Genomic DNA, 17,899 nt, shown 5'->3' with positions numbered 1-17,899 from the left:
CGTTGGACCTCCTGCAGGATGTGACATGGGTTCTCATCCAGGCAGCGAATCCCACATTCCTGGAACAAGATCCAACCCAATTTCAAGGCCTAACCTATCAAGGTCTTTCATCTTGTTGAAGACCTCTATCAGCATTCAATGCTCTTCAGTATTCTCTTTCCTGGACAAAGAGCCCCAGCCTGCTGAATCTTTGCTGATACTGAAAAACTCTCAATCCAGAAACATGTTTGTGAATCTTTATTTCAACTTTTGAAATGCCTCTTTTTTTTATATAGTTTAGAAACCAGAACTGCTCACACCATTTCTTGTGGTCTAAACAAAATCTGGAACCAGTTTAATATGACTTTTTTTTTGGTGTTCTACCTCTCTAGAAGTTAATTTCAATGTTTAGTTTACTTTTGCTTGGTCTTATCAAACTGATGTAACTCCTTTTAATAACTTGTGTATCGGTTCCCTAGATCCCTTTCTACCTCTACATCATTTTGACTTATTATCCAAGTAGTATTCCTTTCCTATACAGAGCTGAAAATGTGTTGCTGGAAAAGCGCAGCAGGTCAGGCAGCATCCAGGGAACAGGAGAATCGACGTTTCGGGCATAAGCCCTTCTTCAGGAATGGCTTTCCTATACATCCTACCGAAATGTAACCCCTCATTTGGAATGAATTGTTAAAACAGCTTGTTCAGATTCTGCTCTCCAGGAGCAAACAGCTGGGAGGGAGGATGGAAACCAACATGATAATGCTACCCCAGGAAGGTACATTTGCTTACAGCAAGGATTGTTGTACAAAAGGCCAAGCCATTAATCTCCTAATTAGCTTTGATGCAGTTATTATGAAGTGCTGAAAATCATTCCATTGACACAGTGGTGATTACCTTAGAGGGAACCAATTCGGTACCATTTACAGTTACGCCACTTGGAAAACAAACTGCTAAAGGAAGTCTCACAGATATTTTACGTGGAAGTAACAAATGTTTGTAATCCTAAGACACTTGAAATGTAAACGATACATTTGTCATTATAATTTTGTTTGCTTGTTCCTCTGCATATCTCTCTTGTTAGCTGATCCCAGAATGACTGGTATACCCTGCAACACAGAAGTACAGTGCAGAAACTTAAAGGGGTCCAAGTGACGTGGGCAATGGCCAGACTTGTGGCAGATTTGGATGAAAAGTCCAGTGAGACCAACTGTAAAGTCAAGGGCATCTTGGTGCACCCTTTATGTATTTGCTGTGTGGCAAGGTGGGTTTCTCTTGCAAGGCAGTGGTAGATTGCCAATAATGGCAATTATAACATGCTAAATGTCTTATTAATACAGCAACATGCTTTATTAATATTTAGCTTCCTATCTTACCAAATGTGTTGAATAAGATGTACGCCAAAAAATCTCAACATGGAAATTGAAGTGGGTATTGGTAGACTTCAACTCGTCACTAACTTCAACCAGCCTCCATGTTGGTCAGCACCAAACAGCAGCTCAGGGTGTGATCCATGGGCATCAGCTTCACACATCCCTTGTCATTTGACATTTGTCAATGCCTCATGGCTACCATGGCACCTCTCTGACTGATTTCCGGTGGCAGCGATCTGGGCATCTCTTCCTCAGCCAGCTGTGGAGCTTCTGCAATGAGGCACTTGATGGACTGTTGCACTTCCAAACTTTCAAAGGCTACATTTCCCACTGAGGTGTCAGCATTTGAGTTTGTGAGGGCTGCACGAGACAGCCTTGATGATATTTCCTCTGAAGCCTTGGTACTCTAGATCTCAAAGGTCAAGGGGATCTCTTCTGGGAGAACCAGCCATCTCATCATGGTGGTGGTGGAGATGCTGGCAATACCTGTGAGACAAGAGAGTGAAGTCATTATGGTTAATGGATAGACATCCTGTGAAATGAATGATACTGAAATCAAGGTTGATGTGAGAGTTGCAATGGAATGAAGAGTAGTACTTACTTGATTCATCACAGCATCCCCACAGGTGTGGTCCCAGTCTTCAACTGTGAGGGCCAGGATTCGCTCCAGGGCTCCCATCCTCCCTCTCCATTCATCTGAGCCCTTTCTACTATATTATGGGCTGTCTTTGTCTGGCATGAGAGAAAAAGAGGGATCAAGCAAGACAGAAATGGGTGTTAGTGCTGGTGTTGGTGCTCAAAAGATGCTGATGTGTCTCTGGTGAATGAGTACAGAAGCCACTCACACTCATGCAAAAAAGCAGAAATAACTGCAGACCAATTGGACAATTGCAAATAATGAGTTATCTGCAGTCCTGCCAACTGAGATACCTTTTATTTTTTACTGGCAGAGTGTTTCACAAAGCTTGCATATGGAGAAATATACACAACGTGAATCTTTCAAGGTGTCAGGAGACACAGCCAATATTTTCATTTGCTTTTATTGCTCTAATTTCAAAGTAGAATGCAATTAATTCTGCACTATTATTATTCCCATATTTCTACACAAAATGCAGATATATAATCGTTTAAAATAATCAATTTCAGCTATGTTTTAATCTTTTCTTTAATGAGAATAACATAAATAAATGATGCATTATTGCTGTCATGACATTATCTCAGTTGATAACTTTTGCAGATGTGGCCAGCAGCTGACAACTGGAAAATATCCAAAACAGGAATTGCATATTTCAATCTACCAGAACTAATTTATTTTATTAACCAAACTCAACATCCACCTTGACAGGTCATCAGCCAGCTACATCAGTTTCTCTCTCCACAGATGCTGATTGGTTTGCTTCCAACATTTTCCCCAGATGTCCATCTTACTTTTGTTTCAGTATTTATATTTGACTTCATACATATGGAAAATGTGTTACTTTTAATTTACAGGAAGAAAAATCACTTTTGTCACTCATCTGGCCATCCAACCACAAGGGATGAACTCAGATTTCTCCGGTTTCCTCATTTCCCCTGCCCCCACCTTGTCTCAGTCAAATCCCTCGAACTCAGCACCTCCTTCCTAACCTGCAATCTTCTTCCTGACCTCTCCGCCCCCACCCCCACTCCGGCCTATCACCCTCACCTTGACCTCCTTCCACCTATCGCATTTCCAACGCCTGTCCCTACCTTTTATCTTAGCCTGCTGGACACACTTTCCTCATTCCTGAAGAAGGGCTCATGCCCGAAACGTCGATCCTCCTGCTCCTTGGATGCTGCCTGACCTGCTGCGCTTTTCCAGCAACACATTTTCAACTCTGATCTCCAGCATCTGCAGTCCTCACTTTCTCCTCGAAGATTTTAACCTACTGTGAATCCTCTTGCAAGGATGCCTTCCTTGAAGAAGCTCTCTTCCTCCCTCTACAAGGATTTCAGTGAGTCCCTCTCTCACTGCACACCCCAGGTCATCTCCTCTGCACAGAAGCTCTTCAGCCACGTTCTCAAACAGACTTGCTACCACAGCCACATCTCCTTCCTCAGCACCTGCCTACGGAACCAACTGACCCCGCACGGACTCCGGACTATGTTCCGACCAACAAAATTTGGACCCAACCAGGACAACCAGTACCTACAACAAATCCGAAGCCTCCAGCAACAGACCTCCCTCCGGATCCTTTGCTCCACGCTTGCAGCCATGCGCCGCTACCTACATTCCCTGCAACTAGACCTACCCCAGCTCAGGACAACACTCTCACAGACCTGCAAAGGATCTCTACTGTTCTTCATCCACAGAAGAATCCATACACTAAACAAACAGTTCTTCCTAGCCATATCGGAAATTAAAGACAGTAAGAACCAAAAACTTTCATGTACTTACCCCCACACTCTGGGTTCCTCAACTGTTCCAGAATCTTCCATCGGCCTCCAAAATCACTCCAGCGCCATTAACCACGCGGCCGCTACAGCGCCTGCGGCAACAACCGCCTCCGCGAACCATGACGTCACTTCCGCCCCCACCGACCTCGCAGCCTCCGCGATCGCCGCCCAGACAACCGCCTCCACGATCGCCAGGAAGACCATCGCCGACAGATTCGTGGCCTCCGCGGCTATCGGAAATAACACCGTTTCTGTCGTCGCCACAGCCATTTCCGCCCCCTGGGTTGCTGTCGCCGCAGCCACTTCCGCCCCAGTGACATCACTAACCTGCACGACCACCACGCCGCATGTGTCACTGCCCCCACTCCAATCTCCATCACCATATCTAACCCCGCCCCCACGCTGATCTCCGTCCCTGCCCCCACGCCCAACCCCGCCCCCACTTCCAGCACCAGCCCCACACCAGGTCCTAGCTCCCAGCCTTGCCGTGTTTTCACCAACCCTCCAGAACTACCCCTCTCTGAGGATGAAAGATCAGTCCCCAGCAGAGGCCTCACCTTCATTCCCCATGCTCCCGGATTAACGAGTTCAACACGCGGCGTGACATCGAACAATTCTTCTGCCGCTTTCGCCTCCGCGCCTACTTCAACCAGGATTCACGCCCACCCTCTGACGACCCCTTCTCCTGCCTCCAACACACCCCATCCACCTGGACACCCCATGCTGGCCTCTTACCTGTCCTCGATCTCTTCATAGCCAACTGCTGCCGCGACATTAACTGCCTCAACTTCTCCACCCCTCTCACCCACTCTAACCTCTCACCCTCGGAACGTGCAGCCCTCCACTCCCTCCGTTCCAACCCCAACCTCACTATCAAACCGGCAGACAAGGGAGGCGTGGTAGTAGTTTGGCGCACCGACCTTTACACCGCTGCGGCTAAATGCCAGCTCGCGGACACCTCCTCCTACTGCCCCCTTGACCATGACCCCACCTCCCACCACCAAACCATCATCTCCCAGACCATCCATAACCTCATCATCTCACGGGATCTCCCATCCACTGCCTCCAACCTCATAGTCCCACAATCCCGCACCGCACGTTTCTGCCTCCTGCCCAAAATCCACAAACCTGACTGCCCCGGCCAACCCATTGTCTCAGCCTGCTCCTGCCCCACCGAACTCATCTCTGCATACCTCGATACGGTCCTGTCCCCCTTAGTCCAAGAAATCCCCACCTACGTTCGGGACACCACCCACGCCCTCCACCTCCTCCATGATTTTCGCTTCCCCGGTCTCCAACGCCTTATCTTCACCATGGACATCCAGTCCCTGTACACCTCCATCCCCCATCACGAAGGACTCAAAGCCCTCCGCTTCTTCCTTTCCCGCCGTACTAACCAGTACCCTTCCAAAGACACCCTCCTTCGACTGATTGAACTGGTCCTCTCCCTGAACAACTTCTCTTTCCAATCCTCCCACTTCCTCCAAACCAAAGGAGTAGCACCTGCATGGGCCCCAGCTATGCCTGCCTCTTCGTAGGATTTGTGGAACAGTCCATCTTCTGCAGCTACACTGGCACCACCCCCCACCTTTCCCTCCGCTACATCGATGACTGTATCGGCGCTGCCTCGTGCTTCCACGAGGAGGTTGAACAGTTCATCCACTTTACCAACACCTTCCACCCTGACCTCAAATTCACCTGGACCGTCTCAGACTCCTCCCTCCCTTTCCTAGACCTTTCCATTTCTATCTTGGGCGACCGAATCAACACGGACATTTACTATAAACCGACCGACTCCCACAGCTACCTAGACTACACCTCCTCCCACCCTGCCCCCTGTAAAAACGCCAATTCCTTCATCTCCGCCGCATCTGCTCCCAGGAGGACCAGTTCCAATACCGTACAACCCAGATGGCCTCCTTCTTCAAAGATCGCAATTTCCCCCCAGACGTGATCGACGATGCCCTCCACCGTATCTCCTCCACTTCCCGCTCCTCCGCCCTTGAGCCCCGCCCCTCCAACCGCCACCAGGACAGAACCCCACTGGTCCTCACCTACCACCCCACCAACCTCCATATACAGCATATCATCCGCCGTCATTTCCGCCACCTCCAAATAGACCCCACCACCAGGGATATATTTCCCTCCCCTCCCCTATCAGCATTCCGAAAAGACCACTCCCTCCGTGACTCCCTCGTCAGGTCCACACCCGCCACCAACCCAACCTCCACTCCCGGCACCTTCCCCTGCAACCGCAAGAAATGCAAAACTTGCGCCCACACCTCCCCCCTTACTTCCCTTCAAGGCCCCAAGGGATCCTTTCATATCCACCACAAATTCACCTGCACCTCCACACGCATCATTTATTGCATCCGCTGCACCCGATGTGGCCTCCTCTATATTGGGGAGACAGGCCACCTACTTGCGGAACGTTTCAGGGAACACCTCTGGGACACCCGGACCAACCACCCCGTGGCTCAACACTTCAACTCCCCCTCCCACTCCACCAAGGACATGCAGGTCCTTGGACTCCTCCATCGCCAGACCATAGCAACACGACGGTTGGAGGAAGAACGCCTCATCTTCCACCTAGGAACCCTCCAACCACAAGGGATGAACTCAGATTTCTCCAGTTTCCTCATTTACCCTCCCCCCACCTTGTCTCAGTCAAATCCCTCGAACTCAGCACCGCCTTCCTAACCTGCAATCTTCTTCCTGACCTCTCCGCCCCCACCCTCACTTGGCCTATCACCCTCACCTTGAACTCCTTCCACCTATCGCATTTCCAACGCCCCTCCCCCAAGTCCCTCCTCCCTACCTTTTATCTTAGCCTGCTGGACACACTTTCCTCATTCCTGAAGAAGGGCTCATGCCCGAAACGTCGATTCTCCTGCTCCTTGGATGCTGCCTGACCTGCTGCGCTTTTCCAGCAACACATTTTCAGCTCTGGCCAGAAATTTAGCTCTGTTAATGTAAAGCATTGAAGAAATGGTTATCCATCACTGGATTTGATTCATTTTCTGGCCGAGGTAGACAAAGAGCCTGCCCCCACTGAAGGTTTTTTTAAAAATCACAGAGCTTTACCATTAACTTTGCTGCAAACAGGATACATTGATCCTAAAGGTACATGAAAATCTATTAGTGTGTATCAACAGAAAATTATTCAGTCAATACAGCACAATGAATTGCTAAAAGGCTGTCTTCAGCCACAGAACTGAAGAAGAAAAAGACAAGACATTCACATGTGGCACATATGGAACAATAATGTGGAAAAGGAGAAGTCATCCTGGAAACTAGAAATGATGCTGAAATAACTCCCGAGTGCAACCTGGAACAGAGTATTCACTGTTAGCTCAGGGAATTAGCTGAGGAAGGACAATAAATATTCCTGAACAGAATGGAATTACATCACCCGCATGGTTTGCACATGTGCACCGAGAACCTTTTGGGGTTATCAACAGACAATCTCAAAAGGACTGCTGAGCCTTTTAAAAGATAGACTTGCATTTAAATGGTTTTCTATGACAAAGGATTCAAACTACTTAACATTAATAATTTTTGAAATGCGGTTGTTGTACAGAGTGAGATTTCACAAACAACAATTAGATGAATAGTCTGTTCTGTTTTCTAAAGATGATGATTGAAGGCTTGATGTTAGTTGCTCTTCAAAATGGCCCTTTAGATCTTTAACATTTAATTCAACAGCAAGAGCCTTGGTGTCACATCCCTAAAGAACAGCACATCTTAATGCAGCGGTCTCTCAGAATTGTACTGCCATAGGGGCCTACAATGGGGTTATATACTCACAAATTCACACAAGCTCACAACTAAGATACAATGTTATTAACTGAACCAAACTGATATTTTTTCTTTCTCATAGAAGAAATTGTTCATCGCATTGTTCTTCAGTGAGAATAACTTGTTTATTTACATTAAACACCATGCGCATGAATTAGAGCAAATCAAACCAAACAGGCACTTAATCAATAATCTATGATCGAGACATGCTTCATTGACTGAATAATTTACTGTAGTAGACCCTAACAGGTTCATGTTCCTTTAGAATCAATGTATCCTGTTTGTGGCAAAAGTGATTGTTTTGTTCAGGATTGGCCATTTTGAACAAACAATCGCTGATCTTCCTTGTTGAGCAACAGAGTAGTGGCCAAATCAATTTATGCTAGAATGATGCTTGATTGGAAAAGCAAAATTTATTTAAAACAAATATATGGGCAAATATTAACCAGCACTAACATGTAGATAAAAAGAACTAATTCAATGTCAAGGTATTTTTTGTTGTTTTTTTAATTTAAATTTCTTTTGTCACTAATTGTAGCAAATTCCCTTATTGCTAAGACAGTATTCTAATTGTTTAGAGTGAAGGGAAAATCTAACCATGCGTCATTGATTTCTCGTTAATAAGTAATTGGCTTGCTTTACTATCGCTATGATACTGATGTCTGAAAGCAGAAATAATTATGGCTACTTGCAAAAGATTGACATGATTGGATTATAAGCGATTGAATTTATCAGTTTTACAAGTCAGCCTCTTCAAAAAATATACAGTGAGATTTACAAGTTATGTTTAGTAATGTTAATATTTTATTATCTATTTTATGAACTAAGTTCTAATCCTGATTGACTATAGTTCTGGAAAGAAAAATCTGCAAATGCCAGTTCTTGGTACAACCAAGTACGGTGGCTGAAAGAAAAGAAGCATAATGTCGATAATTTGCCAGGTAAGTATTTGGATTGAGATGATGGCACATAATCATTATTAATAGGAATGTTAAGTGATTTTTAAAAATTAAATTAATCAACAATTTAGAAGTATGTTAATCTTACTTAAAATGATATATTTAATAAGTACAATCCACCTCTTTCAAATTTTTTTCATATATATTTTTAGTAGTTGGAAAAGAATGCATTAATCAGGTAACATTTTAACTTATCTTTTTATCTCTCCTATTGTTCTCAAACATGTTGTCCCCTGTCATACAAGCCTTTCCTCTTTATCTGTGCTTCTTGATTAAAAAGAAATTTGTACTGTTATATGTGTATTGCTTTATATGAATTAAGACTGCTCAAATTAAATGAAATTATTGAGTAAAAGGTCTAATAAAGGCTTATTAGTTGCTATTAAACAAATTTTTTAAATCATAATTTCATCTCATTCAGAACTTGGAAGAAAATATAGCAGTGGAGGAGTGATGTTAGATCTTTACCTGATATACTTGCCATTAACCCATTTAATTAGGTTTGGTCATTCACCAAAAAAAAAGGTGCAGGAGTTGAACAGCATGTCCCCAAACTGTTGGTATTGGTCCTATTGGCAACTTGATGTACATTTTGAGGCATAGACCTTAAAGAAACATTAATCCCTTGAGTACGTAAACTAGTTCATGATATGTAGGTCAAAGCCAGATTCCAATGCTTACCAGATAAGGATTCTTCAGCAGTAACCTCCACAAGAAAGAATTGTAACATTCTCTTGGATCTCTTTGTTTGGGTGTGGGCTACTCACACAGCACCAAGTCTAGATATAAAACAGCTCCCCCTCCATTGTGGGTAAAAATCTGGTCATCAGGTGTGAAGCATTCTGTTGTTGTATGTGGTGCAAGTCTGGCCTATTCCCGAACCTGCACAGTTGCAGTCACCCAAACCATCTTCCAACTCATCTGGAAGTCTACGATGGACTGTGTCCATAGAGACAACATGTACAAAGCTTTGAATAACGGGGGCAATGACCACATCTGTGTGTGGCTGCATTAAGCTGTGTTAGACCGTTGGTACGCAAGTACTGAATGTCACCAAGTAGTGAGGTTCTACCTGTCCCTGGTGTTGCAAAAGATGGGACTGACCTCGCTGCCATGCAACACTCCAAGTAGTTGGACCATTCCATATCACCTGTCCTTCCTGGAGAAATTTGCAACCAAAAACACCTTTGATCACAAGTCCATCAGGAAGTGGTCAGTACACAGTGTCCTCAAGACCCTGTGGGAAAATAAGAGGGTGGATCCTGCTTGATTATTTCCCATGCACACTGTCAAAGTAATTTGGTAGAATTCCTCATCACCAGGACAAGACATTGCTTGCCTGGTGGTGAGAAAGACACTACCTGTGAGACCCTTTCTGTACACCCTGACTCTCTAGGCTACGCATGCTCCCCTTGAAGTGGCTACAGGTGGGGGATAGAGACTGTTATACCTCTCCTGTGCCTTAACAAAGGAAGTCTGAAGGGAGATCATAGAATCCCTACAATATGGAAACATGTCCTTTGGCCCAACAAGTCCACACCGACCCTCTGAAGAGTATCCCACCCAAATTTACGCCTGATTAATGCACCTAACTTACACATCCCCGAACATGATGGGCAATTTAGCATGGTCAATTCACCTAACCTGCACATCTTTGAATTGTGGGAGGAAACCGGAGCATACAGAGGAAACCCATGCAGACACAGGGAGAATGTGCAAACTCCACACAGTCATCCGAGGCTGGAATCAAAGTTGGGTCCCTAGCATTGTGAGGCAGCAGTGCTAACCACTGAGCCACTGTGTCACCCTAATGATGAGATTTGTCTCAAGCCGTTCTGTGATGCAGGACTCTGTGCTCTATGGGCTGTTCCCCAGGATGGTCATCGATACAAACATTGACTCTGCCTAAAGGACCATCAACTTGATGAAAGATGCTCTTTGGTCTGCTTAAAACATGTTGGTCTCTACTGAGATCAAGGAATTGGCCTCTACTGAATGTTGCAGACTGACACATTCCAAGGATCAGGACTACACGCTGAGGAACACACTAAACCTTGGGGCAGCTGCTTCCAACTAGGTAAAAAAAATTACTGCAGATTCTGGAAACCAGATTCTGGATAGGAATTGCTTCCAAGGCACAGTGGGGAAAGACTACCGTATAAGGTCTTCTGCTGAAGTTAAAAGGAGGTCTGTTCAGTTTTGGGATCCTTCTGGTGTCTCAAATATATGTAAATGTAGTCTTGTACAAGTAAGAAATGCCTTTGGTTTGTTTGCTAGTAAGAGTCAAACTCCGATTTTTTTTTTGTTTCTTTATATGCTACCTTACGGAATGGAACTACTTTAGTGACTATGTGTATAAAGATATTTTATAAATAAAGCATATTTTTGAATTAGAACATACACCAACTTCGATCAATATCAAATTCCAATGTTTATTTTTCTTCACATGCAAAGACTGTACAGAACTGTTTTAGTGCCTGTGAATGTAGAAAAAGATATTTTACAAATAAAATATATTTTTGCAATAAAAGATGCTAACTTTGATCGCATATGCTTTATCTTTGATAGTGACATCAATTCTATGCATTATAACACATTTTAGACTCTCTGTCAGAAGCCCTCAGGTCCTTTGCTCAAGCAGAATGGGTAAGACAATGAGAAGTAAAGTTAATAGAACTTTATGGAGAAGTTTTATATACGGGTTTGTATATACATGTGAACATATGAATTAGGAACAGGAATAGGCTATTCAACCCCTTAAATGTGCTTCGACATTCACTAAGATCAAGGTTGATATGATTCTAGCCTCAACTCCACATTCCCGCCTACCCTGATAACCTTTCACCCCTTTGAATCATAAAATCCCTACAGTACGGAAGCAGGCTATGTAACCCATCAAGTCCACACCAACCCTTTGAACAGCATCCGTCACAGACTCTCCCTTCCACCTATCCTTGTAACCCTGCATTTCCCATGGCTAACCCCACACATCCCTGGATAATATGGGCAATTTAGCATGGCCAATCCTCCTAACCTGCACATGTTTGGATGTGGGAGAAAACTGGAGCACCCGGAAGAAACCCATGCAGACACGGGGAGAATGTGCAAACTCCAGAGTCATCCAAGGGTGGACTTGAATCTGAGTTTCTGGCACTGCAAGGCAGCAGTGCTGTTGATCACTGAACCAAAGTGCCACCCTTTGCTTAACAAGAATCTATTTACCACTGCATCACAGAAGGGGGCAATCTCTCACTATTTAGGAAATATGCTTTTTTATTCTCTTTGCAAAAATATACAATTTTACATTTTCCAACATTATTCACCATTTCCATCTCTTTTTAAAAATAATTTAACTAACCTATATATTTTAGTAGCTTCCTGATGTCCTCTTCACAACTTCCTTTACTACCTAGCTGTAGCTGCAGCTGCAAGGAAAGAGCTACAAAGGCTATCTATCCATTGCATCACTACTCTTTCGCTAACACCCATAGTAGCATTATATCATGTCATTGTTGAATATAGAAGCATCATATGTTGTAAAGCCTTCAAATAGTTATTTATGTTAATGTTATTAATCAACAGGAAAAGCAAAGAGAAAAAAAATTAAAAAGCTACATTGTTTCTGGGACGAAACGGAGTTGCTTGCATTTTAAGCAACAACAAATTTACAGTTAATGACTGATGACTTCATCCAACCCAAATCAACTGGAAACTGTTGTCAGTTAAAGTTCTTCTGGCTTGTGTCTGACACTGCAACGTTCTATTGTGTAGAAGGTGATGCTCCTTCCGCTCCCTAACTTCAGCTTTGTCTCCCTGCACTGTAACTATGCTCAGTCTCATTCAGGATTACATTATAGAACCACCATCCATCCAAAGATTAGTTGGGCTATCCATGTTAAATTGCCCAAAGTGTCCAGTGATTCATAGGTTAGATGGATTAGCCAGGGAAATGCAGGGTTACAGGGATAGGGGAGGGAGGGTGGGTCTGGGTGGGATGCTTTTCAGAGAGTCAGTGTGGATTTGATGGGTCAAATGGTTTGCTTCCACACTCCAGTGATTCTATGATTCCTAGGACACAGTAGCCTTTGTCTCCTAGCAGCCATTCTTGTAAGGCATTCAGCTCTTGAAATGAATCAAAAACTGAGAGTTATCAAGGCTATATTTATGGCCGCTGTCATGAAGATGTGGGTGTACTGTACCTTTAAGAAAGTTAAAAGCTGCTAGAACTACCTAACAGAACCAAGTGTTCTGAACAAGATTCAATGTGACCGTTTGGTCTAGCAGCTATGTAGCTGGTTGCTAAGAGACAAAAACAAATTTTAATTAGGTCAATCAGTTTGAATGATATGCCAAAAAAAACCTCCAATCAAGTTTGAATTTAGTATATTGACAATATTAAAAGCCAATGACACAGTCTGATGCTTTGGGAAAAATCGAATAGCTGGAGGAGAACTGCCGAAAGACCAATAGATGTAGACTGCTTATAAGAACTGTTTCAGAGGTACCTGTCTAGGGAAAGAGTTTGCACAGAGAAAACATCGATACCGACATGTAGAGCAAATCTGCAAAGAGAAGATTCAACAGCTGGCTGGTTTTCTTTGAATTTTGAATTTTTCAGTAAATTGTAATTGGGGGTATTACCGGACTAGTATTATATAGGGGAAAGTAAAAGATAGGTTAGAGGAAGGAGTTGTTAATAGTTGTTAGTTAATTATTCTCTGTTATACTTTAAGACATAAAGTTGTTAATTTATACTTTAGATAGTTCTTGGCCTCTTAAATTTTCACAGAGTATTGCACAGGATAAATTGTTTCTGTGTTGCTGGTTTAAATTAAGCAGGAGGGTTTACCCTGTGTCGTAACACAGCTTCCATGATATTTGGTGTCATAGATGTAATACTGATGATTATAGATAACTTGTACATTGATTGAATGGAATCCTCTTCCACTGATGAAGTTTGCTTTGCTAAGAAATGCCATTCTCAGTATAATGTGTGCAGAGTCTGTGGTGCCCTGTGTTTGGTTGAAGCCAGCTATGTTGGCAAAGCCTACTAGGCAAAAGTGAGGACTGCAGATGCTGGAGATCAGAGTCTAGATTAGAGTGGTGCTGAAAAAGCACAGCAGGTCAGGCAGTATCCGAGGAGCAGGAAAATTGACGTTTCCTGATTTTCCTGCTCCTCGGATACTGCCTGACCTGCTGTGCTTTTCCAGCACCACTCTAATCTGGCAAAGCCTACTGCCCAGACTGCAGAACTAACTGTGTCATGGGGAAACAAGATGGCACAAATTGCATCAGAAACAGGTGCACTTTTGATGTATTTTGGAGTGTGTTTTGAGAAATCCCATAAAGGTCCGTAGTGGATCCCTTAAAGCAGTCAGTTGCATGAAAATTTAGAATATCTGCTACATTGATGGCCACTGGGATATGATGGTCACTTGCTTGTTCAAATTAAAAATCCTGCTGTAGGAGATGACACAGGTCTGTAATGGTGTCCAGTGACATCCTCATTCATTAAGGACATTGTGCCTTGCTCCCCCAAAGGAAATGGCATTGAGAACAATAGACTGTGGGTCTTGTGTACTTTTTTCATAGCCTGTAGGGACATTCTGCTGCAAATTCTTCATTTGGAATAAAAACCAAAACTGCAGATGCTGGAAATCAGAAACAAAACAGAAATTGCTGGAAAACTTCAGCAGGTCAAGCAGCATTTGTGGAGAGAGTTAACGTTTTGGGGTCTAATGGCCCTTCCACAACCACTGGAAGTGTCCGCTGGTCCTGGGCTTTTTGACACATTTGTTCCTCCTCAATTTATCTTGAGCAGCGATCACAACAATAACACCTACATTCATTGGAACGTTCGTGACAATTCCAAAGAATCGAAGTGAAGAATGTCAGAAACAAACCAACTTCTTAGACATATGAGCAGTTAGCAGTTTTAGCAAATGCAAATGACAGTTTACCATAATCCTGAATGCAACAGGACATGGAGTCCTTTGACAAGGAGAGCCATGCGATGCTTGTGCATGGACAGAATAGGCATTATTCCAATATATGCAACACATTACTCAGGCCACCTCACCACTTTTTCTGCACCTGCTTATCTTCAGCAGGTATTGGTGATATCCACACAGCTTCTGTCTGAAAACATACAGCCCCTTAGGCCATCAGCTCCTACTTCAGCTCAGAGTAAAAAGGCACGGGTTATTGAGAAGATGCACCAGCAAGTCTGCACCCTCCACCAACCCAAATATTTCCATTTGGATGGGTACTTTGAGTCTAAAGCACATTCCGGTGACCACATCACTGCAGCTGGCAGTGGAAGAAATGCCTCGGGTCACTGACACTCAGAGGACTGCCAGAGACCAGGCATCTGTTCAGCCTCAGGCAGAAGAGGACTCCATGGTGTCAGCAATGAATAACATTGTTGAAATGCACAGAGGCAGAATCAGCAGTTGGGTTTGTCAGAGACATAATGAAGTGAATCTGAGGTTGGAGGAGTTCACAATGTTACCAGAAATGTGCTGACTCTGACATGTGTGTGTTTGGCTGTTTCCATGGACAGGAGAGCCATATCCAGCAGAATACAGAACAACATGGGAGACCTGCAGTCCATTACTTTAGCCACTGATGCTGAGAATCAATGTACGGCAACGAGGAGAGAAGTAACCCCAACCTCACTCCAGGTGCCCCTTCCTTTCAGTGAGACAAGGTGGTGCCAGTAGAAACTCACACAGAGGAGAAACCATATTCAGAACCCTCCAGACTCTTATACCAGGACATTTCAGAGATGCACAAATCTTTCACCTCCACCCTTTTTGTGATCCCCGACTTGTGGGTCGAGTTGCAACCGAGGAGGACGAAACTGCATTTGGGCAGGACATTTCGAGCATACACAAGCCCACTAGCCACAAATGCCAGCGGGTTTCTCCTTCCAAGCCTCCAAGACTAACAGGTTCCACCACAGAGCAGGACCCCTCAGCCCAGCTGCAGATTGGGACTGCACCTGATGAAGGGCTCCTGCCTGAAACGTCAATTTTCCTGCTCCTCGAATGCTGCCTGACCTTGCTCTGAGTTGGTCCTAATGCCATCTTGATGCCTTTGTACATTCCCCTATATTCCCCGTTATAGCGGCCATCTGAATTTCCTTGCCATGCTGTGTCTTGTACTCATTAGCACAATGCTTGGCAGTCCGCTGAACCTTGTTCCTGGTAGCCCTGATAACCTGCAGGTTCTTCCCGCTAGCTGATTCCTTGTACTCTGCAATCTGAAGGCTGTGTAACGTCATCAGCCATAGTTGGAGAGGGTATATTTTGTCTCCCAGCAAGCATTTGTGTAAGACATTTGGCACTTGAAATGGAGCAGGACTGTGAGAGTTCTCCAAGATACAGGCATCAAGGCAGCTTCCAGGGTAGACTGCTCAGGCAATGACGCTCACAGATAAGTTTCACATTGACCAAATGGAACAGTTTCCTTTTAAAGAAATCAGTCATTTTGTGATATATGATTAGGGAATGAACTTGACCATGTGATCGAAGATTTGGTCAGGGAGATTTCATTTCAGGAGCAGTGACCGTAATTCAATATGTTTTAGGTTACTTATAGAGTCATACAGCATGGAAACAGACCCTTTGGTCCAAAAAGTCCATACTCACACTAATACAAAACTAGACTTGACAAATAGGATTAAAGAAAATCCCAAAGCTTTTTACACTTATAAAAGGGGCAAAAGGGTAGCTGGGGAAAGGATAAGTCCACTCAAGGATAAAGGAAGAAATTTATGTGTGGAGCCAGAGGACATGGGTGAGGTCCTGAATGAATACATTGCATTGGTATTCACAAAGAAGGACGTGATAGATGGTGAGTCTACAGAGGGATACAATGACACTCTAGGGCATATCAACAGAACAAAGGACATTTTGGGTGATTTGAAAAGCATTAAGATAGACAAGTCTCCAGGTCCTCATGGATCTAACTCAGAATAATGAGAGAAATGTGGGAGGAAATTGCTGGTTCTTTTTATGAAATCTTTGTATCTTCTTTAGTCACAGGTGAGGTTGCAGAGGACTGGAGAATAATCACTGTCATTTCTTTGTTTAAGAAGCGCAACAAAGATAATTCCGGAAATTACAGGCCACTGAGCCTTACGTTAGTCATTGGGAAATTACTGAAGGAGGTTCTTAGGAGCAGGATTTATTCACATTTGGAAAAATATTGTCTTATTAGCAGTATGGCTTTGTGCAGGGAAGGTTGCATCTCACAAGTTTGATTGAGTATTTTGAGGAAGCAACAAAGATGACTGATGAGAGCAGAATAGTGATGTTATCTATATGGACTTTAACAAGATCTTTGACAAGCTCCCTCGTGGCAGGCTGATATAGAAGATGAAGTTGCATAGGATCTGGGGTGAGCTGATAAGATGGATACAGGAGTGGCTTGGTCATAGAAGACAGAGTAGCAGTGAAAAGGTGTTTTTCTGACTGGAGACATGTAACCAGTGGTGTTCCTCAGGGATAATTGCTTAGACCCCTTTTGCTTGTGATATATATGAATGATTGGAAAGAGAATGTAGATGTCCTGAATAAGTTTGCAGATGACACAAAGATTGGGGAGCTGCAGACAGTGAGAAGGATTGCCAGAAGATACAGCAGGATATAGATAGGTTAGAGACATGGACAGAGAAGCGGCAAACAGAATTTAATCTGGAAAAATGCATGGTGATGCAATTTGGAAGGTCTAATGCAGGAGGGAAGTATAAATAAATAGAAGCATTAACTAACAGAGGGAGTTAAGTATATATATCCATAATTTCCTGAAAGTGGGAACACAAATAGTTAAGGTGGTCAAGTATGGCATGCTTGCCTTCATCAGTCCAGGCAGAGTACAAAAATCGGCAAGTCATGTTACAGCTGTACAGAACTTTACTCAGGCCACATATAGAACATTGTGAAAAGTTCTAGTCACCACACCACCAGAAAGATGTGGAGGTCTTTGGAGAGGTTACAGGAAAATTTTACCAGGTTGCCTGGTTTGGAGGGTATTAGCTGTCGGTTTGTTTTCACTTGAGCGTTGGAGGTTAACCGGTGACCTGATAGAACTTTACAAAATTATGAGAGGCATGAGTAAAATTGATGGTTGAAGTCTTCTTACAGGGTGGAAATGTCAGTTAATAGGGACATAAGCTTTCCCCTTTCACCTTAAACCTAAAAGAAATATGAGAGGCAAGTGTTTTACACAGAGGGTGGTAAGTGCCTGGAATGTGCTGCCAGAGGATGTGGCAGAGGCTGATGCAATAGCAATGTTTAAAAGGAATCTTGACAGATACACAAATAGGCAGGGAACAGAGGGATACAGACCTCATAGAAACAAAAGGTTTTCAGT

General features: G+C 43.8%; 1 protein-coding gene and 1 long non-coding RNA gene across 2 annotated transcripts in view; one reads left to right on the top strand and one right to left on the bottom strand.

Annotated features, from left to right (window-relative positions):
- Positions 1–1,108: 1,108 nt before the first annotated feature.
- On the top strand, positions 1,109–4,328 carry LOC148147495 (uncharacterized). Its single transcript, XM_087995189.1, has 2 exons — positions 1,109–1,240; positions 2,841–4,328. Exon 2 carries the CDS (start codon positions 3,277–3,279, stop codon positions 4,168–4,170), a length of 894 nt encoding a protein of 297 aa, XP_087851315.1. The 5' UTR covers positions 1,109–1,240; positions 2,841–3,276; the 3' UTR covers positions 4,171–4,328.
- LOC148147494 (uncharacterized) overlaps positions 1,234–17,899 on the bottom strand; it is a 33,262-nt gene continuing 16,596 nt past the window's right edge. Inside the window, exons 2-3 of the long non-coding RNA XR_015759708.1 lie at positions 1,951–2,081; positions 1,234–1,835 (exon numbers count right to left, since the gene is read on the bottom strand). This is a non-coding gene — a long non-coding RNA (uncharacterized LOC148147494). The remainder of the gene's footprint in view (positions 1,836–1,950; positions 2,082–17,899) is intronic.

Source organism: Chiloscyllium plagiosum, unplaced genomic scaffold (genome assembly GCF_037043375.1).
Source record: "Chiloscyllium plagiosum isolate Xiang-an unplaced genomic scaffold, Cpla_swu_hap1 HiC_scaffold_16, whole genome shotgun sequence".
Classification (NCBI taxonomy): Eukaryota; Metazoa; Chordata; class Chondrichthyes; order Orectolobiformes; family Hemiscylliidae; genus Chiloscyllium; species Chiloscyllium plagiosum.
The sequence above is the reverse complement of the archived record's forward strand: the minus strand, read 5'-3'. Positions and strand labels throughout refer to the sequence as shown.